Source organism: Nannobrachium achirus (assembly GCF_963921795.1).
Source record: "Nannobrachium achirus genome assembly, chromosome: 12".
NCBI lineage: Eukaryota > Metazoa > Chordata > Actinopteri > Myctophiformes > Myctophidae > Nannobrachium > Nannobrachium achirus.
The window spans coordinates 64,347,304-64,373,172 of record NC_137832.1 but is presented as its reverse complement, the minus strand read 5'-3'; the positions used below and the strand labels follow the sequence as shown (position 1 = coordinate 64,373,172).

At 41.0% G+C, this 25,869-nt stretch overlaps 2 protein-coding genes across 2 annotated transcripts in view; one reads left to right on the top strand and one right to left on the bottom strand.

The window, feature by feature from the left end:
- Positions 1-1,716: 1,716 nt before the first annotated feature.
- Positions 1,717-5,047, bottom strand: LOC308295793 (protein mono-ADP-ribosyltransferase PARP11-like; the record flags this gene model as incomplete). Its single annotated transcript, XM_080738839.1, has 6 exons — positions 1,717-2,485; positions 2,611-2,618; positions 2,672-2,823; positions 3,224-3,357; positions 4,375-4,437; positions 4,937-5,047. 6 exons carry the CDS (start codon positions 5,045-5,047, stop codon positions 2,105-2,107), a joined length of 849 nt encoding a protein of 282 aa, XP_080594965.1. The 3' UTR covers positions 1,717-2,104.
- A 1,538-nt stretch (positions 5,048-6,585) lies between these two features.
- The window catches only part of skic3 (SKI3 subunit of superkiller complex), a 58,446-nt gene continuing 39,162 nt past the window's right edge, over positions 6,586-25,869 (top strand). The window contains exons 1-13 of the mRNA XM_080739509.1: positions 6,586-6,610; positions 9,408-9,508; positions 10,080-10,223; positions 11,651-11,745; positions 12,496-12,571; positions 12,732-12,878; positions 16,903-17,001; positions 17,355-17,463; positions 21,765-21,905; positions 22,115-22,213; positions 22,556-22,680; positions 23,332-23,418; positions 23,839-23,942. Of these exons, the coding sequence (XP_080595635.1) occupies positions 9,419-9,508; positions 10,080-10,223; positions 11,651-11,745; positions 12,496-12,571; positions 12,732-12,878; positions 16,903-17,001; positions 17,355-17,463; positions 21,765-21,905; positions 22,115-22,213; positions 22,556-22,680; positions 23,332-23,418; positions 23,839-23,942 (1,316 nt within the window). The 5' untranslated portion in view covers positions 6,586-6,610; positions 9,408-9,418. The remainder of the gene's footprint in view (positions 6,611-9,407; positions 9,509-10,079; positions 10,224-11,650; positions 11,746-12,495; positions 12,572-12,731; positions 12,879-16,902; positions 17,002-17,354; positions 17,464-21,764; positions 21,906-22,114; positions 22,214-22,555; positions 22,681-23,331; positions 23,419-23,838; positions 23,943-25,869) is intronic.

The window sequence follows — 25,869 nt, the reverse complement described above, 5'->3', positions numbered from 1 at the left end:
CAAATCAAGCTGCTAACTTGACGGTTGATCAACAATTCAAACAATTTCTACTAGCTCACGATGCTTTGGATTTCATTGTGAGCTTGTAGGTCTATTTTAGAATTTTTTATTTTATTTAAACATTTAGTAATTTTAGTATTTTGCAAATACAAAAATAAAGAAAGGGATGTCCGATATTATCGGCCTCCCGATATTATCAGCAGATAATAGCATAAAAAGTTAATATCAGAGAATATCGGTATGGTTTTTATGCATGCTATTTTACAGACTAAACAAAAATCCAGCAGAAGAATCAACTTGTTTGTTTTACTGTCTGTTTTGCATCTGTGAGGTCTGAACTAGATAATATATAGCTATTATAGCTTTATGTTATTAGGTATGTGATATAGTTTACTTTTGGTGAAAAAAAGCCTACATATCGGTATCTGTTGTTATTGGAATTGGAAATTAAGAGTTGGACAATATCGGAAAATCAGCTAAAAGACAATATTGAACATTCCTAGTAAATAATTAACAATTAAAATGTTTTTGCCTTTAATAATATACCCAGTAGGGAGGGATGACAGGTTGATAGTGGTTATAACCCCAGGATGTCCAGAAATGCATTACCTGATACTTATTGAGAGATTAACAAGAATTTGGACATCCTACTGAATAATGTGCAGAACTACCAGAGCACTTCTCGTTTCATTAAAATGATTTATTTATACTGATGGGACAACGTCAAGGTTGTGGAATATGTTTATGATATTTAACGTCTTCACTACGAGGTCCAGGTGGGTTTGAGACGCACTGGAACTGGAGACCGTCTTGAGACATTCCACTGATTCTTCATACATGGAACTGGAGACGGTCTTGAGACGTTCCACTGATTCTTCATACATGGAACTGGAGACTGTCTTGAGATGTTCCACTGATTCTTCATACATATGAAGTATATCTTCAATACTAATACTACATGATCTTTGTGACTCTGGTAGACATGCGTTACAGTTTTTGATTGATTGAAGAATTTATTAGAAGTTTGCAATAGAAAAAAGTACAGTTTCATGACAGTACAAATCACTGGTACAAGGTCAACTAAAAGGAGATCCTAGAAAGCCGAGGCTTATTTCCACAGGAACCACACTTTAAGTATCTCATATAACATTGAAAGACAGACGGATAGAACATAGTACTTTATCTAGGATAATATCAGTTTCAAAAGCATAACATCAAATACAAAAGGCAGAATACAAAGAAAAAAGGGGGGGGGAGCATGGGGGCTTAGTCTGTTTACAAGTCACGGGTAGCTGCTGTCTGAAGGTGACTTTTCATACCAATTTTGAAGGAGGCTAGGGATTTGCTCTCCTTTAGGGCTTGTGGAAGGGCGTTCCACATGTTGATGGTATAGCAGGAGAACGAGTTAGCGCCTTGTTTAGTGTTAAATCTACGCTGATGATGATTAGTGGAGCTGCCTCTGGTGTTATGATCGTGAACATCCTTGACCTTTAAGAAGTAGTTTGTCAGGTACATGGGAATCTTGGAGGTGTAGTGTATCTTGTACACCAGGCCCATTGCAAGATGCTGTACTCTGTCAGCTACTTTGAGCCACCCCACGCTTTCGTGGTGATGCTCGGTAAGGTGGGTCAGAGGAGGGAGACCAAGCACAACCCTAATTAGTTTGTTTTGGGCTGTTTGGAGCTTTAGCTTTAAGGCAGCTGGGGCGTCGCGATACCAGACAAGGACTCCGTAATCAATGAGGGGCCTAATAAGAGCACCTCCTAGTGTCTTTCGGGATTTAATATTGATCAGTGGGGCAACTCTTTGCAAGAAGCGAATTCGTTGATTGACTTTATTGATTACAGTGAATCAGACTGGATCTGATTCTGAATACTATTTTTTTCATGTCTTATTCTTTGGGAAACAAGACAATCTACAAGCTCACAACGCGTCACAATGCGATGCATTGTGAGCTTGTAGATCTGTTATTTTCAAACAATTTGTACTTTTGAATTCCGAACGTTTTACTTGTAACAGAGTATTTTTAAATTGTGGTATTGATATTTTTACTTAAGTAAAACATTAGAGTCCACTAATGACTTCCTCCAGATCTGTTTTGTGTTCAGCTATACTGAATCAAGTACTCTGGGTAAATCTGATTGGGGTCAAAAATGGCATAGATTTTGGGGTCTTTGGTGTCGTCCACACAGCTCTCATAGCGGTTTGTTGTACTTTGGTGGTCCGGCTTGTGGAAGTGGCTTTCCCCCCTCTGAGAGTTTCCCACCATCACCCGGGCCAAGAATATGATTCTGGTTCTGGTTCTGGTCTGTTGGTCTTGAATAGCTTCACCATACAGAGGCAAGAAGTCACAACTCCAGTCACTGTACTTGTCTGCATGTGTGGCGTGTCTTGCAAAGTATACCCCTACGAGAACCAAGGTTACAGTATTACTGTAGCTGCCAGACAGAATCACAAGACCTGACGTAGATTCTACAAATGCCTTCTACATAAACAATGTTCAAAAATTGTAGATGTACAAACTCGCAGCGTGGCACAAAGTGAGGCACTGTGATCTATAACATCTGCTATTTTTTGAAGAGCCAAAGCAAAAATCTAAAATTAACACACATGCTTTCCTGGTTTGAATGGGTCAAATGTGGCCTTTTATTACCGTTTAATATTCACTCACCTTTACCATAAACGTGGCCATTAGCACAGGGTAATCTGCAGTCAAAGTTATATGTGCAAATGTTGTTTACATTGCTGGCTTTGGTTCCATGAAATAGTCGTCTCTCTTCAATGTCCTTGACGCCTTTAATCTTCATTAACTGTTTCTTCTTCCTGTGGAAGAAGAAAGCAAAGATAATGTATTGAACGCAATAAATGTAGGCTAAATGGAATGAATAAAACAAGATGGTGCTGACTATGTTAATGACTATGTATGTATGTATGTATGTATGTATGTGTATGTATTCATTTATTTGCTATATAATTTGTGTTGGGAAATCCACAGAATATTGTATATATCTGCTGTCGGGCGAAACCTCCTAACTCCAACATTTCCATTGGTTCAATATTATTTTAACCAACACTCAGATGTAAAGGGTGTTCAATAGCCCTGATTTATGCCAAGAAATCCAACACCTAAAAAATGAAGTTAAGAGGTTTTGGCCAGACAGTGACGATATGCTAATATTGTACATGTTGCAATACTAATGTGTGGTTGTCAAAGACAACTCACCTACAGTACAGTTCCCACAGGTCTGTGTTCTGTATTCTGCTGACTGATACAATGTGTCTGTCCAACAGTCCATCTGTCTTCACAAACCCTGCCACAGTCTGGTACTCAGCAGACATTTCATTCATTCGGATTAACTGCAAAAAAGACAAATTGCTGCAAGTAACAAAGGAACAAAACATTAAATAAGCAGCTAAATTAGGTAGCCCTGAATACAGGACGGTCATCAGGGCTACTAAATTAGGCAAGGGGGATATGTGTGTTTTGCACATCAAGTTAAAGGACCACTGACGTGGAAATCCTACTTAATTTATGGACTCCATGTCTAAAGCCCAGGGGAATTGAAGACTCTCAAAAGATCAGTTCACTTTGACTCAGATGCAATATAAAATGGTATAGAACGATTTATTTACAGCATTTTTGTCTACTTGGACTGTGTCTTAGAGGATGGCAGTGGGCAGTTCGGAAACACGCCTATTTGACATCATCGATTGGGAATCGAAGCTAAATGTTCTTGCCTAAAAACAACTATATATATATATATATATATATATATATATATATATATATATATATATATATATTACTCATACCATGTTATTATGAGGGTTAGTGACTGAGGATCAATAAATATGAAGGCTGTACAATGAACATGGGTGAAGTGCTCCTTTAATAACTCTCTTTCAGACGTACCTGATATGGGAGTTTGGGGTCGACCATTTCCCAGAAAACAGGTGAAGAAATGAAGCAACAGCAGCCACTGTGTTGGAAAAGGACTGGGTTTAGGTTTCTATTACTGTTTCACTTTCACTTCCTCTGAAACACAATGGAAACCTATGCATCGACGTACATGTTGCTGTTCTGCTACCGACAATGTATTTGTAACAGCATTTTCTATTTTATTTTATTTTTGCATTAATTGTTTCACCTTCTCTCGATCAGGTAGGCTCGTTGGATTCTTCTCTGTCGCCCTGTGCAAAGTTCAGTCTGTAACATTGCTGTGTGAAGCAGACAAGAATGAGTTAGGTCATAGCTGTATAGCATGGTTAAATACTACTGTATAGTTTGTAACAGTGAGAATTCTTGATAATACCAGAGAAATCAATGCTGCTGCTGCTGATGCCAGTGGTGGGTGAAAATATGTCAAACGTTGCCTTGGAGTCACAGATGTATCGGTTCTCCAGGTCCATGCTGGTCAGGGAGCTGTCGGGGTCATCCTAAATATTAAAACGTTTTAACAAGGCCTGATTACAACATGTGTATTTATTATGTGATGCGTTCAGATCAAGGAAACGTTATGTTAAGTGCAGATACTTACTGTCCAAACACTGGTAAAGTAGACAACTCACTGTTGACTGTTATTTGACTGTAATATGATGTTGTTGTTGTTTTCTTTTCTTTTTTTCTTGTTGCATGGTTCTGTTTATATTTGTCTGTCATTTAATGTCTCTATTAATTGAGTACAAAAGGAACCAATTTAAACAAGCCATTGTTCCTTCTTGGGTTTAAATACTATTAGTAGACCTTGTATCTGACCTGCTGTGCTTTTCCTAGCATACTTCTAATAAAGTATTCAATCAATCAATCAATCAATGCTGTGCTTTTACTAATCTTCTGGGGGGTGGGGTCCCTAGCTGGCACAAACATTTTCAGATAGGCCTACACACATCATTTTGGGGCTCCTTGGCATGAAAAGGTTTGAGAACCAAAGCCTACCTCAAACATGTGCCACCTTCCACAGTCTGCCAAGTAAGACCAACAGATGGTGTCTGTTTCCATGGGCTCCGCGCCATCATCTGGACCCCCTGCTGAGGTCCCATTGAACATGGTTTACTTTATTAAACTAATAAAGGTCAGATTCAGAACAACATTATGTGTACACAGACTGGGCTGATTTTAGTGTGTCTCTTTCTTGATAAATTAACCACACCCCCTCATGTAGGATGGATTTACAGTACCTGTTGTGTCGGATAGGAAATGTACTTTACAGTTCTATTTGCTTTATGACTGAAAACCGGCACATCTAGCTGTCCGTCAACAATGTATTTGTAACAGCATTTTCTATTTTATTTCATTTTGCATTAATTGTTTCACCTTCTCTCGTCAAGACTGGTGACTATCATCATCTGGATATCCATGCCCATATAAGGAGATCACTGATGTCATCAATACCTTCCAAGTTGGAACAACACATAGATCTCCATATATGGAGCTGACTGGATCATCAAATGGATCTTTTTTTTCTTCTTTTTTTTAAGAAAAATGCTACATGTACAAAGTATCCAGGCAATGAAACAGCACAAACAATAGACAATAAATACAGGACATACAAGAAAGAAAAAGTGACAAAAACAAAAACGAACGGACAAAACAAACAAAACAACAATATTACAAGATAATGGAGCTGACCAACACTGACATCATCAACTCTATATCCTAATCTCCATATATGGCTATGGCTCGACTCATTCTGACATCACAATATTAAGCCCATGCATAGCTTGGAATGCCCATGTATGGACATATTGTGTGAATCTCATGTGGTCTATGACATAAGACATTTATGATAGATAGCCTATCAGTCATATCCATATTTGGGGAAATATTTTGTCCACATTTTGTCCAACAACAACCAACCGCATTTCCGTCCTGCACTTCTCACCCTTTTGGAGTCTTTCTGGCATTCTTATTATCCACTTATGAATTGTTGTTAACGGCCTTTTCAAAACGCCTACCGTTATCATACCACTTTTAATACATTTGGGATATTAGTTGTAATGAGCTCCACAGAACAGAAGGTGGCAGCAGTGCACGGGATGGATAGGATGCCAATGCTGTAACAAGTCAAGAAGAAGATAGGGTGTTAACTTTTATTTTGAAAATTGAGCCTTCCTATGCTTTTACTTCCGTGTCACTCCAAGCTGCCAACGCAGTGATCGCAGTGACGCGTGATTATGGATCCAACTGGGAAAGATGGATAACCACGCCCCGGACTCATTTTTGAAGCTTGTGATTGGCTGAACCGGACGTAGGGAGCGCTCCGTTGTAGTCACTTGGACCGCGCGAGGTGCACCAAAACCCAATTATCCTGGCGTTTATCGTGCGCTTGCCCAGGCCTTACGGCCTGGCATAAATATAACGATTGCATTCACCACGGCTTCGTAACTCGCGCGGCGCTCCGCCGGCCGCGCGGCCCTGGCCCGCTCTTCACGGCCACTCGCGCCTGCGGCGCTCGGGGGCGAAGAGCAGGACCAAGGTCCGCTGGCCTTCGCGCCGCTTGCAATGTCGTGGACAATAACTGAAAACGAGCGCTCTTTGCCGTTTCCATCCATATTTCCCAGTTGGATCCATAATCACGCCACAGGCGTTGCAGGCTGCGGTTTGAACAAGGTAGATTATTATCAATGCTACTAAACTTTAACTTAACTGTAAATCAATTAATTGGTTTGTTTTCTCATTGGTCACAACGCCTGCTTCTTGCAACCAAAGCTAACATATTAGTACAAGTTTAAACAAGCTAAGAAAGCTAAGGTTAGTGGGTGGTTGGTTTGTTTGGGGACTGAACAGCTCTGACAAACAGTGTTTGTCAGCTGTTTTGCTTCAAACTCAGTGCCACATTTTAGTCTACACTTTCTGTGAATGGTGCATTTTGTGCTACACAATGTACACACATAATGACATAATTCAAAGGATATTCTATTCAGCTAATCCACCCACACTCCCCAGTGCAGCTAAAATGTTTGCTTTGCTGTCTTTCTTTCCCTGTAGCCTAGTATTGCCAACTTGATTTGGTATTATTGTATGTTCTTATTACATTCAGAATTATTGTCTCCACCAGCCGAAGGCTGAGGGAGAGTATGTTTTCCCCTCCGTCCGTCCGTGCGTCCGTCCGTCCGTGCGTGCGTGCGTCCTCGCAGTTTGTGAGCACCTAATCTCAGTCGCCGTTGGCCCGGACGCTGCCAAAGTGAGCACACACACTCCCTGGATGTCAATCTAGAACCTCTGCCCTAAATTTTTCAAATGGGCCTTTTCTAGCGCCACCTAGTGGCCCCGTCCGTCCGTGCGTGCGTCCTCGCAGTTTGTGAGCACCTAATCTCAGTCGCCGTTGGCCCGGACGCTGCCAAAGTGAGCACACACACCCCCTGGATGTCAATCTAGAACCTCTGCCCTAAATTTTTCAAATGGGCCTTTTCTAGCACCACCTAGTGGCCGATGTTCGCAAAACACATTTCTGTGCACTACTCTTACAGATTTTGTCCAAAAATCCTACAAATCGGTAGGCAGTATCTCGACAGTCATGTGATCGACACGGATCTGTCCGATTTTGCATATTCCATCCTGATTGGCTAAGGTTGGCTTCCAAAGTTTGCAGGCGTGCGTGCGTCCTTGCAGTTTGTGAGCACCTAATCTCAGTCGCCGTTGGCCCGGACGCTGCCAAAGTGAGCACACACACTCCCTGGATGTCAATCTAGAACCTCTGCCCTAAATCTTTCAAATGGGCCTTTTCTAGCGCCACCTAGTGGCCGAGGTTCGCAAAACACATTTCTGTGCACTACTCTTACAGATTTTGTCCAAAAATCCTACAAATCGGTAGGCAGTATCTCGACAGTCATGTGATCGACACGGATCTGTCCGATTTTGCATATTTCATCCTGATTGGCTAAGGTTGGCTTCCAAAGTTTGCAGGATTTGGCCGTTTTGAACAAAATGCCTCAAATCACAAACGCAAAGTGCAATTATCATGAAATCGCGCACACACGTTCCCACTAGGCCGAGGAAGAAATGCCACTTAATTTTTTTTTAAATCAGCCTCATGGTGGCGCTATAACAGGCCGATTTGTGGTTTTACCTATAACTCCACCGATCAGTTTCAAACTTTGTAAACGCACTCCCTAGAGGCTAAGGATAAACCATTGCCCTGCATTTTTCACATCAGCCTTTTATAGCGCCACCTTTGGGCCGACTTATGTAAAACACATTTTTGGATATTACTCCTTGAGATTTTATCCAAAAATCATGCAAATCGGTACACAGTATCTCTATAGTCATGTGATCAAGTCCGATCCGTCTGATATTTCATATTCCATCCTGATTGGCTAACATTGGCTTCCAAAGTTTGCAGGATTGCTCAGTTTTTGAACAAAATGCCTCAAATCATCAACGCAGCTTGCGATTACCGTGACATTTGCCACACATATTCCCACTAGGTCAAGGAACAAATGCTACCTTTTTAACATTGGCCTGTTATAGCGCCATCAGCAGGTAGACTTTACCAAAACACATTTTTGGAACACAATGCTTCAAATCATGCATGCAGCGTCCGATTGCCATGAAAGATCTAAGGTGAAGAACATATGCCACCCTTTTTACATTGGCCTATTATACAGTAGCACCACCAGGACGCACAGCCTGGTGGAGACCTGTGCTCGGAAGAGCACTGCTTCTAGTTATACGTGTGAACACCACAGTCATGTATTTTCAGTGTTATCATTATTATCTTTTTATTATATTATAATGGCTGTTAGCACAGCTGTGGTTCAGGCCATTGGCCTACAACATATCTGCTTGTTTGATTGATTGATTGATTGATTGATTGATTGATTGAAGAATTTATTAGGAGTTTGCAATAGAAAAAAGTAGCCGCAAATTGCAACACTAGATTTTATTTTTATATAATCGGATGAATCTAGGGTTGCAATACCTCCCATTGATTGATTGATTGAAGCATTTATTAGAAGTTTGCAATAGAAAAAAGTACAGTTTCATGACAGTACAAATCACTGGTACAAGGTCAACTAAAAGGAGATCCTAGAAAGCCGAGGCTTATTTCCACAGGAACCACACTTTAAGTATCTCATATAACATTGAAAGACGGACGGATAGAACATAGTACTTTATCTAGGATAATATCAGTTTCAAAAGCATAACATCAAAAAGGCAGAAAAAAAGGGTGGGGGGAGCATGGGGGCTTAGTCTATTTACAAGTCACGGGTAGCAGCCGCCTGAAGGTGACTTTTCATACCAATTTTGAAGGAGGCTAGGGATTTGCTCTCCTTTAAGGCTTGTGGAAGGGCGTTCCACATGTTGATGGTATTGTAACTTGTATGAGTGAGAGACGAGCCTCATTCATGCATCTTGAATCTTTTACACGGTAAGGTTTCTATTTTAACCCATTGGTTTCTCACAGATCACCACAGGATGTCCACTAAAGAAGTGAAAGCAGCACTGAAGAGTGCCAGGGAGGCCATTAAGAACAAAGAATTCAAAGAGGCTCTTAAACATTGCAAAGTAAGAAACATGAACCACATTCACCCACCCTGCAACATACTGTACACCTAGGGCAGTGGTTCCCCAAACTGCGGGCCACAAATTATTTTGGGGGGTCCCCAGACCCCAGATGATTAGGTTAAATTAATGTGCAACATTGTTTTCTCACTCAACAGTAAACAAATCAACATACTGTATACGTGTATCCAGGGTATCTGCAGATTTCAGAATTGTAATGCCATTTAGGGCCTTTTTAAAACCAAATTGACCAAATTATTATTTAAGATAGAGGCAAACATTGTGAAAATAGACGAACTACAAGCTCACAACGCCTTGCAGTGAGAGGCGTTGTGAGCTAACTAAAGGTAATGCCTACAAATGAATTCCAATTTCCAAGTGTTTGTCAGGATGGGGGGTCCCCAGTTCAAATATGACATTTATTTTGGGGGGTCGTGGTGGCCTGAAAAGTTTGGGAACCCTTCAGGGAACAGTTAAATCTAATTATTTCATTTTATTTCACTTCATTGGTTCTTCTAGTATCACTTTTAGGCTAAACTTGCTGACTGATTTGATATCAACTTCACTTCTTTAGGCTGTTTTGAAAGTGGAGAAGAACAACTATAATGCATGGGTGTTCATCGGCTTGGCAGCGTGTGAGCTGGAGCAGCCGGATCAGGCCCAGACTGCGTACCGGAAGGCTATCGAACTGGAACCTGAACAGCTACTGGCATGGCAGGTAAGACACGTTGCTTAACCACTTATATATATTACATACCACATGAGCCCTAGCGTCCCTACTCTGGGTGGCGAACGTTCAGTGAAAGTAGACGATCGATCTACAAGCTCTGCAACACGTTGTGAACTTTCCATGTGTGCCATTTATTTGGTTGGGACGGTGCTCATTGATGAACACAAGACAGGTGAAACACATACACATGAGCAAGAGTAAATATAATGGATTTAGTGAAAGCTTTCCACCATTAGTCCCCCCAAAAACAAGAAACGATATAGACATTACAACATAGCAAAGATACAAAATGTTAAGTGGCTATGAGTGGTTGTGTTGCCTCTCCACACTGTGATGGAAAGGCAAGGATCCTCTCAGGGCCCAGTCACACATAGGTGTTCAAGGATACTCTGAGGGCCCAGTCACACATAGGTGTTCAAGGATACTCTGAGGGCCCAGTCAGTCACACACAGGTGTTCAAGGATACTCTGAGGGCCCAGTCAGTCACACACAGGTGTTCAAGGATACTCTGAGGGCCCAGTCAGTCACACATAGGTGTTCAAGGATACTCTGAGGGCCCAGTCAGTCACAGGTGTTCAAGGATACTCTGAGGGCCCAGTCAGTCACACATAGGTGTTCAAGGATACTCTGAGGGCCCAGTCAGTCACAGGTGTTCAAGGATACTCTGAGGGCCCAGTCAGTCACAGGTATTCAAGGATCCTCTGAGGGCCCAGTCAGTCACACATAGGTGTTCAAGGATACTCTGAGGGCCCAGTCAGTCACAGGTGTTCAAGGATACTCTGAGGGCCCAGTCAGTCACAGGTGTTCAAGGATACTCTGAGGGCCCAGTCAGTCACACACAGGTGTTCAAGGATACTCTGAGGGCCCAGTCAGTCACACATAGGTGTTCAAGGATACTCTGAGGGCCCAGTCAGTCACAGGTGTTCAAGGATACTCTGAGGGCCCAGTCAGTCACACACAGGTGTTCAAGGATACTCTGAGGGCCCAGTCAGTCACACATAGGTGTTCAAGGATACTCTGAGGGCCCAGTCAGTCACAGGTGTTCAAGGATACTCTGAGGGCCCAGTCAGGTGTTCAAGGATACTCTCAGGGCCCAGTCAGGTGTTCAAGGATCCTCTCAGGGCCCAGTCACACATAAAGGATACTCTGAGGGCCCAGTCACACATAAAGGATACTCTCAGGGCCCAGTCACACACCGGTGTTCAAGCTGACACAAGAAGTGAAGCCTCTGGGGGGATATTTAAATCATACATGAGGATTTATTGTTTAATGTATTCATTATTTATTATATTACATCTCATATTCAGCTCTTGTAAATAGCCCATGAAAATTCACTGCCAGCTACATTGAACTTAATTACTCTCTCGAGATAATCTGGATTGTGAACAATGTTCAACGCTACATTTCTGTTTCAGGGCTTGGCTAATCTGTATGAGAAGACTGACCAGTGGGATTTCAAAGTGGAGCTGCCTGACGTCTACCAGAAGCTCATTGAGCTGCTGTGTGCCAGGTATTCTACTGAGGGACCACTGTGACATCAAAGTCATTTAACATATCCACGGGTTTCCAACGCCCCATAGTGCATTGCGCAGACGCTGTACCGAGCTTCCGGCACCGCAGCCGAGTGTGATCTACAAGTTCACAACAGGCTGCATCTGCAACGCGACGTGGGCTTGTATGTCTGCTGTTAAACCGGAGGTGTGGTCCAAACAGGTCCAAATAATCTCCAGTAAACTCCCGCGGAAACAGGTGGATAGATATACTGTATACCGCATTGGCCGCTGCTGTTTGGTTTGTTACGGGTGTCAGACATATACTGTAGTTATGATATGATTGAACACTTGTTCAAATAAAACAAAATTAGTCTACTTACAGTATATACAAGTATACAACTCAGGCATATTCCTTGCTGTGGACTTTTGTCAAGTGGCCCTGACTTAATATGTATGCTACAGTGGCAATTGCAGTGTCTACATATATTATGTCTATGATTTATCATAACTTTCACTGTCCTTTGAAGCTTTACAGTAGTTGTGGAAGAATAGAGCCACCTTCAATCACTGCAGATGTACTGGTTCTATTGTATCACAGATTGATTTCAAATAATTAGAATATTATAGCTTTAACCATTTCATTTAAGCGTATGTTCCAAAATGTGTGTTAATAATGTTAATAATGAAAGGTATGATGGCAGGTTCTTTCTACCGGGCCAATGCAAAACAAGTGTTTGCTCAAGAAATGATATGTTCTTCATTCACAGCTCAGACAAAAACAAATGTTACGACGTGATAAAGAAGTTGTCAGACATCTATCAGTCGGACAAAGAATATTTAAAGGTATGTAATTTGTGTGAAAAGTGTGAGGGAATGCAGGTCAATCAGTCAATCAACCAAGAATGATAGCTATAGTGAAGATCATATTTACAAAATGCAGTGCGATGCTCTTCAAACAAGCTTTAGTTTATGTGAGTATGTGTTGTGAACATGTTTTTTGTAGTTGGCTAAAGTTTCTCTGCGGCTCATTGAGCTGAAAGAAGAGGAGGCTGTAGAGAAGAAGGAGTTACTGGAGCTGTGGAAGCAGATGATCTCTCTGCTCTCAGACAGCACAGACACAGAGGAGCAGGACAACCAAACTCTGCAACATGTAAGATCTCCCTCTCAATGTTCAATAACAAAAAACAACGCCATGTTGTTTCCCTTCATGCCGAGCGGTATTTCTTTATTGACAGAAGTGCAAACATAATAAAGATCGCCTATTATATATATATATATATATATATATATATATATATATATATATATATATATATATATATATATATATATATATATTATATATATATATATATATATATATATATATATATATATATATATATATTATTATATAGCTAGATATTCTGGATTCTATTTTCTCTCTGTTTGAAACTTTCTCAAAGCTTTTTGACAATATGATGTCATGCCCAAACTTCAGGTTGAAAGTGGTCAAATGTTTTAACAATGTTATTACTGTTCTTCACGAGGTTGTTACAGAGTTATTGATTAGTCAGGGGATATCTTCAGAAATAGTGTCAAATCCTTACCAAAAACTTTCTCCACCAATGTGTTTGTAAAGATGTCTAGTAACACATCTCACAAAGACTGAAATTCAGTTTATCTAGGAGAATTCTTGACAGCTGCTGAAAGTTGGGGTCCCATTAAATTAACTATAGCCTACAGCAGGGGTCTTCAAAAGGGGGTCCGCGACCCCTAGGGGGTCCGCGGAGGTACTGCAGGGAGTCCGCAAAATTATTGCTTAAAAAAAAAAAAAAAGATTTCAATTTTTTTTTTTTTTTTTCATTTTTCACATTTATAGTCCAGTAGCCAGCCCATAGAGCCCCATTGTGAACCCGGACATTTTGAGTACCCTAAAGTTTTATGTTAGAAATGTTGAGTATGGGTCCCCAGCAGTTAGAAACTGCCGGATGCTAACTTGCATATGTAACCTGGTGGCAAGGAATTTACTTTTAAGAGCAATGCAAGAATGACAACGCCACCTTGATATTATATCAAGGAAAAGAATGATGATGAATAAATTTGGGTTCCCCACATAAGTTCGATAATAAGGGCTTGAGACAAGAGCTTTCCCCAAACACATGGAGTTTATTAATTATAGAAAGAATAACATTTAATTTCAACAGTACATACATTCATTAAATGCCTAATTAAAATACAATATATAATATATAACAGTCAATTCATAAGCAGGATGACAGTGTAACACTTAGATTACAAAACCCAAACATCATAAATGAAGACCAGCAAACAGGCTAGGGTAACAGCCAATCAGCTCACAGGGGGAACTAAGCTAAATCAGCTAAAAGATGCCAACCTTTGCCCAACTGACAAATACATCTGATAAACTACACACAAACTCACTCAAAGCATGCAAGAAAAAAAGGGCGACACCGTGCAAAGAGGTGCTCGCTTCACACAAAATCTCACTGCAAAAGCTTACTGTCGTGGGCTAAAGTGATCCTAGTGAACCCCCTGAAGCTGGTCGTCTGTACACCCTGGTTCTGGTGTTGGCTCCGGATGAGCAGCACGCTCGCAGTGTTTGGGGGAGAAACAAAACAAATATCAGAACACAAGAAATAGCTCAATAAACAATAAAAACAAATGATAAAACTCAGCTAAAACAAAACAGCAGTGGTGAACTCTAAGAGTGGAAACAAGATCATTTTAGTAAATTATACAAACAAAACAATCAAAATCAATCAACCACCACAAATCATTTATATACCTTTGGTTGTCTGTGTTATTTCATGATTCCTTCTTGGCACATGGACTCGTCACTTCATGACTCGAGACACATGACCTTAAACCTGGGCAGTAACAAAATAATGATTAAAATACAGTTTTAGTACAATGATCAAGAACACTCTCATTTGTCAGTTACTCACCCCAGCAGGGATACATATAACACAAACACCAGACCTAGGTCGCAAGACCTGGGGCCAGCAGCAATCCAGCAGTCTAGAGTTTGTTTGACTAGGGCCTTTAAATACTGCACCTGTTTGCCAATGAGGAAGTAGCCTACGGTGGCCCCCAAGTTCAGCTCTGGCTGGCTACACATATGTTGGGCAATTTTCATAATTAGCGATTTGAACAATATTGGAGTGGTTTTGGGGGTTATTGAGGATGCTGAATCCATTTCTGACATTTTCTAAATTAGAACAATGACTGCCACAATAGCCTATCAAAAATAGTCACTTCATCATTTGGACAATCAACAAAAAAGTATCAAAATCATCCCAATTTAAGTTGGTATATGGCCATTTCCGGTTTAAAACGGCCATTTTGAATTTAGAAAATGTCAGAAATGGATTCAGCATCCTCAATAACCCCCAAAACCACTCCAATATTGTTCAAATCGGCCAATCAGTTTTTGACATATTTTTCATTATTATAGGTGATTATGCTAATTAAATTGAATTATGCTAATTATGAAAATTGCCCAACATATGCAAGTTCATACTCAACATTTCTAACATAAAACTTTAGGGTACTCAAAATGTCCGGGTTCACTTTCTGGCTACTAGACTATTATGTTAAAAAATAAATCATGATTCTATCCATTTTGAATAGCTTGAATACATGATTACTATGCAATTGACAGATTGTTGATATTATTGACATTGGTTCTCAGTTAATAAGTAGTATTTTTAGAAATGGTAGTGGTACGGCCCACCCTGCTCGCTGTAACTTGTACCGGGTAGTCGGGTACATGTTTAAAATAAAAAAATATGTCGTAGCCCCGACCCCCCCACCCTACGAGGTGGTAGGGGGTCCCTGCTCCATCTCCCCATCAGTTTGCGGGTCCCCGGCCTGAAAACGTTGAAGACCCCTGGCCTACAGGACAAAACACACCAAAATAAATATACTTTAAGTAGCATGTGAGGGGTCAAACTAGGGTTTTTTCATGATTCTGAATCCATTGCAAGCATTTGTTTTGCACGAAAAACATTCCTTGGGCTAAAAACGGCCCCACAAAAATATGGTTTAGTGATGAGTCATCACTTTTCACAGTTTTGTGGGAGCCGCCAATGAATGATTTTCGTGCAAACGAATGCTTGCAATGGATTCAGAATCATGAAAAAATCCTAGTTTGACCCCTCACATGCTACTTAAAGTATATTTATTTTGGTGTGTTTTATCCTGTATAGTTAATTTAATGGGACCCCAACTTTCAGCAGCTGTCAAGGATTCTCCTAGGGAAACTGAATTTCAGTCTTTGTGAGATGTGTTACTAGACACCTTTACAAACACATTGGCGAATAAATCTTTTGGTAAGGAATTTATTCCAGGACTTAATAAGATATCCCCTGACTAGATGTTAAAGTTGCAGGACAATATGTTCAGAAGTTAGACTGATATCAAATTGAGTACATGCAGGCAGACAGGATGAAATCAAGTTATGATTTTGGTAAACGGGTTTGGACTGCCTCCAAAAAGACATGGCCCTGTGATCGTCAGGGTTCCCACGGTCATGAAATTCCTGGAAATATTTTGAGTACTGGAAAAGTTTTGGAATTTATCAAGGGTCCTGGAAGGTCCTGGAAAAAAAACCTATGCATTGTCTTTAGTTATTGATTTTGGTAATACCTCTGAAATGACAAATTAAACATGGGCCAAATTGTCAAATATTAGAGGCAGAAATTGTGAAAATAGCCGATCTACATGCTCACAACGCCTCGCGTTGCGAGACGTTGTGAGCATGTAGATCTGCTATTTTCACAATAGAACCATGTTATACAAAATTCCTTAACTCTTAGTGTTCATCAGGGTGGGGGGGTCCCCAGTTAAAACATGATTATTTCGGCGGTCACGGCCTGAAAAGTTTGAGAACCACTGGCATACACTACCTGTCTTTGGGCATTACACATTGGAGTAAGCGACCTGTTATTGAGCTGAATTATTGTTATATAGTCCTGGAAATTGGGTTAAATATTCTGGAAAAGTTTTGGAAATTAATTGGTAAAAATGTGTGGGAATCCTGGATCTTTGGCGCCTAGTGATCTTGGGAGGCCTGGCGGACACCAGGTTGGGAATTATTGGAATCATTGAACGTGTGATACTTTTCTGTTTCTGATGCGCTCCTTGCTTGTGCTTGTTTTCTATGATGACAGTTAATCACAGCCTTTGAAAAGGCCCTGCTTCTCACCGACCCTGTGCCAGGAGACGACCACGGCAAGCTCTCAGCCGACTTTGTCAAATGTCTGTCCAAGGTAAGCGCACTCCATTTTGCTTTTGCATCATCATGATGGATGCAGTGCTGTGCATTTGTGCATGTTCACAGATGGGTTATATTTTATCAATATCGTGATATAAGACTAGATATCATCTGGGGGATTATCATAATAATTGTGATATGACAGTATTATCTTATGCCATATCACTATTGTTTTTTTTTGCTTTTTGTTTTAAATGAAAGAGAACATTTATCTTTGATATCATCAATACAATATCGATCAAGGCATTTGATCAAAAGTGTTGTGATATTTGATTTATTTGCCCAGCCCTACGAGAGCTGCATATTTAGAGTGTTTTTCCTGACTCTGTTACTTCCATCTCTCTGCAGCTTCCACACGAAGAGGCCAAAATGAAAGAGGCCTGTGAGTCCATGCTGTCCCTCTATCCCACCCGGAGTTATCCTCTAGAGGTTCTCTGCTCTCACTATCTGAAAACAGGTAAAAAAGTCTGTGCTTAAAGGAAAAAGTGAGTGTTAAAATGTTTTCATTTACTTCATTCTATCGTTTTAGCATATTTAGCGTGCTAAAATGTGGGGGCATGCAGGGCTTTTAAGCCGTGACATCATTTTGTAGGCAGAGGAGAACTCTGCCCCCAGAGCATTTTCTGTCCCTCGCTATTTCAACAGATCCGAGACAAAAATAACGACTAAAGTATAATTCTAACACTTTCCTTTCAACAACAAAGAGAGGAAAAATGTGTAAATAGTAAAAATAGTAAAAAGATTCACGGAAACTGGGGTCAGAAATTCTACTCTGCCTACAAAATGATGTCATACTTAACAGCCATACAAGTGGCTAAATATGTCTTTTTAGACACAATAAGCCTGCAATTTCTTTTTTTTCTTTTTTTTCTTGCTATTTACAGTAACCCCAGAAGTCACATCTGCCCATGAAAGATTGCGGTGCATCTTGGGAATGGGCTTATTCTGTGTAAAAATACATATTTAGCCACTTGTACGCATGCCCCCAGCCACTGAAATCAAAATAATTAAAATCTCTAAAACGGTAGAAAGGAGTAAATTAAAACATTTTAACTCATCTTTTATATTCTTTAATTACTATCTAAAATATGAACCCTTGTTGTAAAAAAACAAAGTTGTCCTTTAACCAATTAAACCCTACAGTATATACTTTGTGTTACTACTAATAGTGAGAATAGCTGCTCTACAAAGGTTAATGTTCGTTGAACCTTAGGTTGTATACTGTAGCTATCTGACACCACTCCACAGTGTGGAATAGTCGACACCACTCGAGCGACTTGCTTGAGAAATGGGCAGTAATGCACAGCTAATGTTATAATGCAGGGGTCTTCAACGTTTTCAGGCCGGGGACCCCCAAACTAATGGGGAGATGGAGCAGGTACCCCCTACCACCTCGTAGGGTGGGGGGGTCGGGGCTACGACATATTTTTTATTTTAAACATGTACAAGTTACAGCGAGCAGGGTGGGCCGTACCACTACCATTTCTAAACATACTACTTATTAACACATCTGTTGCCATGGCTTATTTCTGTCTGTACTGTGCTCTTGCCATGTTTTTGACCAACTTCGAAGACAGCCTCAGCATTCAGTTTTATCGTGACAAAATCACACAACACACCGAATGAAAGAGGAGATTCTCTAGTTTCACCCGGTCCAAGAACCATGTTTCTACGATGTTCGCTTCTGTATTTATAGGCCAGACAAAAAAAAAAAAGCGGCCAAAAATGACCCCTTTTTAGACCTTGTTTTGAGAAAAACAGCTTTTAGTGAATGATACTGTATCAGGCTGAAAACTCACTTGATCTTTTTAGCTTTGACTTCAATGACTTCAATATTGTATTTACAGTATTTTTCCTTCAAAGAAATACAAAAGAATAAGACAAATAAGTGTTTTTTATTTTGTTTCTTTACCGTTTTCAATCAAGTGTATTCTTGCTAGTTCAGTGTTTCTCTGGCTTGTTCACATTGTTTCTCACATTGTGCGTGTGCGCGCGTGCATGCGTGCGCCTGTATGTGTGCACGTTCACAGTTCAGAGTCTGCATGCGTGCTCGTGTGCGTGTGCATGTTCACAGTTCAGAGGCTGCGTGCGTGTTCACAGTTCAGAGGCTGCGTGCGTGCACGTGTGAGTTGAGATGAGGCCGGTCAGAAACAGCGGGCAAGGAAAGTTTTCAGTTCTCCAAAGGGAAGTCAGTAGGCTCCTCTGCACAAACCACTACCTATAAATATAGAAAAATGAAATCCATTTACAATACAATGTGTCTCACACGCACGCGCGCACACACACACACACACACACACACACACACACACACACACACACACACACACACACACACACACACACACACACACACACACCACAATACATGTTCTCTATCCCTCTCTCTCTCTCACACAATAAAATACATTTCCTCTATCCCACACACACACACACACACACACACACACACACACACACACACACACACACACACACACACACACACACACACACACACACACACACTTTCTTTCTTTCTATCCCTCCCTCACTCTCTCTCTCTCCTTCATTTCTCTCCTCCCTCCCTCTTTCTCTCTCCCTATCCCTCCCGCCCTCTCTCTCTTTCACACACACACACACACACACACACACACACACACACACACACACACACACACACACACACACACTACATTTTCTTTCTATCCCTCCCTCCTTCCCTCTCCTTCATTTCTCTCCTCCCTCCCTATTTCTCTCTCTCTCACACACACACACACACACACACACACACACACACACACACACACACCCAAGAGAAAACATTTTCTCTCTCTCTTCCTCCCCCCTCCTCTCTCTCTCTCACACACACACAAACCACAATAACCGTTTTACTAAACAATAATCTTACCTTCAGGGGCATCACGTGACACATGATGGTCATCATCATTATCTCCAACAGTATCGTCTGATTCTGAGTCTAAATAAATAACAGATGGGAGGGGGAAAAAAGCACAAATCAATTTACACCTTTAGCCTAAAAGTTTTAGGGGTTTAGAAGACACATTTATCCTACCCAGAGCAACTTAGATTATAAAACATACATTGATTCATCTGACGATTATATATAGGAGAGCTGAATGGACTCTCCGACATCTGTGAATGATTGAATAGATACATTCTAAATGTAATCATGGATCACTACTATACCGGCAGTTCGCGATACAAATACAACTTCAGAAACAGAAGGGGGGGGGGAGAAAGAAAGAAACATTTACCTAACGAGCTGCTGGTTTGGCACGTTCACGACGGGGCCTGTGTGTGGGCTGCGGGCCGTCCCCGCAGCCAGCTGGGGAGAAGCGACCGGGTCCGCCTCTGGTGGTTCTGGCTCCGGTTCTGGCTCACAGAAACCTCCGACTCAGTGTCAGGCCTCGGGGCAGAATGCTGTATTGGCTGTATAGGGCTCTCTCATAGGGCTCGATCATCATGTCCACTCGTCCAGGGCTCAGTGGGTCAACCCGCGGTCGCGGTGTTGCGCTGTTGCGCTGAGTCGGATTACCTCCGTAGTTGAAGTTGGAACCAGACAAGAACGCGATCCACAGTGAGGAGAGGCCGCCGTCCGATGGCTCCACTATGGACGCGTACATATTGCATTCTGCTCCGAGGTCTCTCGCTCTCTCTCTCTCTGTGACAAATGTCCGACTACAACTCGCTCAAACAGGTATGTTTTAGACTCCATTATATAGGTTCAGGCGATGGATTCTTCCTTTGATCGTGGCTGTTTGTTTTGTATTCCAGGGTCGAAGGAACGCAAAAGTAGATTGTCTAGCTGCTGCTGTAGCGCCACCGTCTTTTGACATTGTTGTGATGACTGATGAAGTAGAAAATGTTTGTCACAGTGACCCACTAATGCCAGGACATTCACAGCAGCCCGTGATAGCACTAGAGTTAGTTGTGATGACGATGATTATGAGGAAGAATATGTTGTTTGTCACCGCGACCGACTAATTCCAGGGCTGCATAGCAGCCCGTGATCTAGAGTTATTGTTTTGACCTGGGGGAAACACCCTGGATTCAATCCATTGGTTTCACACAACAGGGCTTCCACTAATCTGACAATAGCGCCATCGTGTGTAATAAAGGTGCAATTGACTAGCCTAATGCACGGAAAGCAGTTCAAAGCAGTGAAATGCATTTCTGGTTTAGAGCGAGTAATGAAGTTAGATATTTGAGCCATTTGAGCCATAGTTTAGCAATATTGTGGTTCATGGGAAGCATTTGTATTTGTTTTTGCTCACATCACTTGTTGAATATGTGATTTCTGACTTTTTTTTAATCACAGAAGCACCAAAATTTGTCACAAGATGGGGGAGAGTGTAATTAACCTAATTAAGTAATTAAACCCAAACTCGGGAAACTCGGGGTTGGCACAGCGGTCTATTTGAAATCAAACTCGGGAAACTCGGGGTTGGCACCATATGTGTTAACTGAGAACAAATGTCAATAATATCAACAATATGTCAATTGCATAGTAATCATGTATTCAAGCTATTCAAAATGGATAGAATCATGATTTATTTTTTAACATAAATGTGGAAAATGGCAAAAACAAAAAACAAAAACAAAATTAAATCCTTTTTTTTTTTTTTTTTTATCAATAATTTCGCAGACCCCCTGGAGTACCTCCGCGGACCCACTAGGGGTCGCGGACCCCCTGTTGTTATAATGGGCAGTAATGTGCACAGCTAAAGTTATAACGGTGATATTACGTTGTTCCAGGTATCCTCACTGAGGATGCAAGCAGCTGTTTTTCCCGGCTGCTGGAGATGGTCCCAGACAGCGGTTTGGGTCATCTTGGTCTGGGAGCCAAGGCTCTGCAGGAAGGCAAATATACTGATGCCATTAAGGAGCTGGAGCAAGGTTTGTACCTTATGCACTGAACATAAGGTTTGTACCTTATGCACTGATTTAATGATTTCTACATTTAGGATAAAATGCCACATGAATGCAAAAAGACACACACACACACACACACACACACACACACACACACACACACACACACACACACACACACACACACCTTATTGACGGTGTGTGACGTGTCTTTCTGTTGTGTTTCTCACCAGGGTTAAAGAGAACAGGCTCCAGTACAGGCTGGTTCAGTCTGTCTCAGGCTCAGCTCACATTGCACAGATACTCAGACTGTGCCTCATCCTGCAGCCAAGGTGTGTTCACCAGTGAGACCGATGCTGAGCTTTCTATTTTTGGTGTTAAGGCGATTTTTAATTTGCAAGTTAATTGCTCAATAGAAGTTGCATTTTGTTGTTCACACCAAACCTTCCTCGATTTTAGGACTGGAAAATTGCTAAAACTGACATTTAAACGTTCATATTGTTACCTTAGTTTTCAATGAAAGAATATTCAACTACTATTATTATTATTATTATTTGTTAGGATCCGCACTAGCTGTGCCCTGAAGCACAGCTAGTCTCCCAAGGCGCTTGAGGCTGTGTTTGCGCCCTCAAAAAGATCAACTCAACTTGTTTGTATTCTTGCATGATTCACAGGTCTGACTTTGTGTGAGTCTGGAGATGAGAAACTGAAGCTGGGCCTCCTGAGGATGAGGCTGGAGGCCCTGGTGAGGAGCCTGGAGGAGAAGGCTGCAGACCAGGCTCTGGAGATGTTCACAGAGGTAAGGAGAAGGCTGTAGACCATGCAGGCCCTGGAGATGTTCACAGAGGTAAGGAGAAGGCTGTAGACCATGCAGGCCCTGGAGATGTTCACAGAGGTAAGGAGAAGGATGTAGACCAGGCTCTGGAGATGTTCACAGAGGTAAGGAGGAGGCTGTAGACATGGACATGGTTGTTACATAATCCTCTAATTCTCAATTCTTTGACGTAATCGCAATTTATTGGCATATCGAGTGGCAAATCGAGTGGCAAACTGAGTTTAACGTCGTTTAACGTTGTTTAATGATTTCAGATAGGACTTTTCTGTTTGGATGTATGGGCTTTCAAGGCTAGAAATTCATTTTTTGCCATTTTTTGCCAGTAGGCGTTCCTGCATAACTTCCGTGTATGATGATGATGTCACGCGCATACCCTCTATTAATTGTCACATAAAATAGTCATAATGGTGACAGCCCTACCTGGAGATGCTCACAGGTGAACGGCAGCCAGTCTATTCTTTGCACTGCAATAAATGTGCAAGGCTCTGCGTTCTGCGGACTTCTGGTTCATGTCTGTCAACTATTTGTCCTTGCAACACATGATGCGAATACTAAACGCTGTTTTCCTTTTTTTCTGATTTAGATTTTTGATTGATTTATTTATTTCTATTTTAGATCCCAGGTGCTAAAAATGATCCTGTTCTGATGGCCTTTAAAGGAAGAGCGTATCTGAATAAAGGAAAGGTGGACCAGGCTGTCCAGGTAAACTACTTTAAACTACTGACTTATTTCTACACAGTAAAATCCTTAGGAGTAATTGAACTCCAAAGTTTGTACAAATGTAACATTTATACACATTTGTACCCTCTTTTGCGTTAAATGGACACTGATGATTTAACTTCATAACTGTTTAACAAATATTGAAATTATCTGAAAAATATGACATTATATTATATGATATACAGTATGATATATAATATGATGACTGTGATACTTTCTTGCTCAACTTGGGCAAATTGGCAGTATTCTTTTTAATGTTACAGCTAGCCTATTTATTTATAAATGCCCACCTTTCCTCCTTCAATAAATTCCATGGTTTAAAACCAGCATTTTATCATGAGAAACAACACATGTAACTGCTGTTACAATAATTGCCTCCATCTTTGACCATGTCTTGGACAGGTTTCATCTCAGCTTCTAGGCTCTGACCCTAACTTTGCACCAGGCTTGGCACTTCGAGGACTTGCCCAGTTTGCCCAGAACCAGCATCAACTGGCAGAGCAGAGGTAGTGGAACCTATTTTACCTGTCTGTTGAGGTGGCATGGATAATTACTAGGGGTGCCACAATACTGAACCGGTATACCGAACCAAATGACCCTGTACCGAACCGAACAGCCCATACAGAATGAACCCAATCTTTTAATTTTTTTGGTGGCCACATAAAAACATAATTTTTAACTCTTTCTGTACACTTTTTTTGAGAAAATCTTCCTCCTAGTATAATCATAATAACCGATTATCATGTTTTAGGGGTGAAACAAATGATTGCACCCCATCTTTAAAATGATTAAATTAACTAAACATTTTGGATTCTTAATTTTTTCAATTTTTACTGTACCGAAACCGTGAGCCAAAAACCTAGATACGAACCAAACAGTGGGCTGACTGAACCGTGGCACCCCTAATAATTACTGAACTCCTTTTGCCTTACTGTTTGTTTCATAATACGTTTTACATAAAGGTATTCTTGTATACCCAGCTTTTTTTTTCCCCTGGGTGATGGTAATTAAAAAGAAAACACAGATTAGATAAAAGCTAAATAATAATAAAGGCGTTGAGAGTGATTAGATATACAAGCCCTATATCAGTACAGTAGTCGACCATTCAAGCTAAATGCCACTGCATGGTGAACTGTCACAGTGACCGTGACATCGCTGTGGAATGAACTGAGTGGAAAAGGGATAGCGACAGAATGGCTGCGTGTTTTACCAACAAGGGCCAAAACCTGCCAGCAGCACCTGCTGTGTTGTTAGTCAACTCCCTCCCCTCACTGTCAGGAAATCCCAACGGGACAACCATTTCATTCACCAGGATAGTTCTACCATTTCATTCACCAGGATAGTTCTACCATGTCATTCACCAGGATAGTTCTACCATTTCATTCACCAGGATAGTTCTACCATTTCATTCACCAGGATAGTTCTACCATTTCATTCACCAGGATAGTTCTACCATTTCATTCACCAGGATAGTTCTACCATTTCATTCACCAGGATAGTTCTACCATTTCATTCACCAGGATAGTTCTACCATTTCATTCACCAGGATAGTTCTACCATTTCATTCACCAGGATAGTTCTACCATTTCATTCACCAGGATAGTTCTACCATTTCATTCACCAGGATAGTTCTACCATTTCATTCACCAGGATAGTTCTACCATTTCATTCACCAGGATAGTTCTACCATTTCATTCACCAGGATAGTTCTACCATTTCATTCACCAGGATAGTTCTACCATGTCATTCACCAGGATAGTTCTACCATGTCATTCACCAGGATAGTTCTACCATTTCATTCACCAGGATAGTTCTACCATTTCATTCACCAGGATAGTTCTACCATTTCATTCACCAGGATAGTTCTACCATTTCATTCACCAGGATAGTTCTACCATTTCATTCACCAGGATAGTTCTACCATTTCATTCACCAGGATAGTTCTACCATTTCATTCACCAGGATAGTTCTACCATTTCATTCACCAGGATAGTTCTACCATTTCATTCACCAGGATAGTTCTACCATGTCATTCACCAGGATAGTTCTACCATGTCATTCACCAGGATAGTTCTACCATGTCATTCACCAGGATAGTTCTACCATTTCATTCACCAGGATAGTTCTACCATTTCATTCACCAGGATAGTTCTACCATTTCATTCACCAGGATAGTTCTACCATTTCATTCACCAGGATAGTTCTACCATTTCATTCACCAGGATAGTTCTACCATTTCATTCACCAGGATAGTTCTACCATTTCATTCACCAGGATAGTTCTACCATTTCATTCACCAGGATAGTTCTACCATTTCATTCACCAGGATAGTTCTACCATTTCATTCACCAGGATAGTTCTACCATTTCATTCACCAGGATAGTTCTACCATGTCATTCACCAGGATAGTTCTACCATTTCATTCACCAGGAT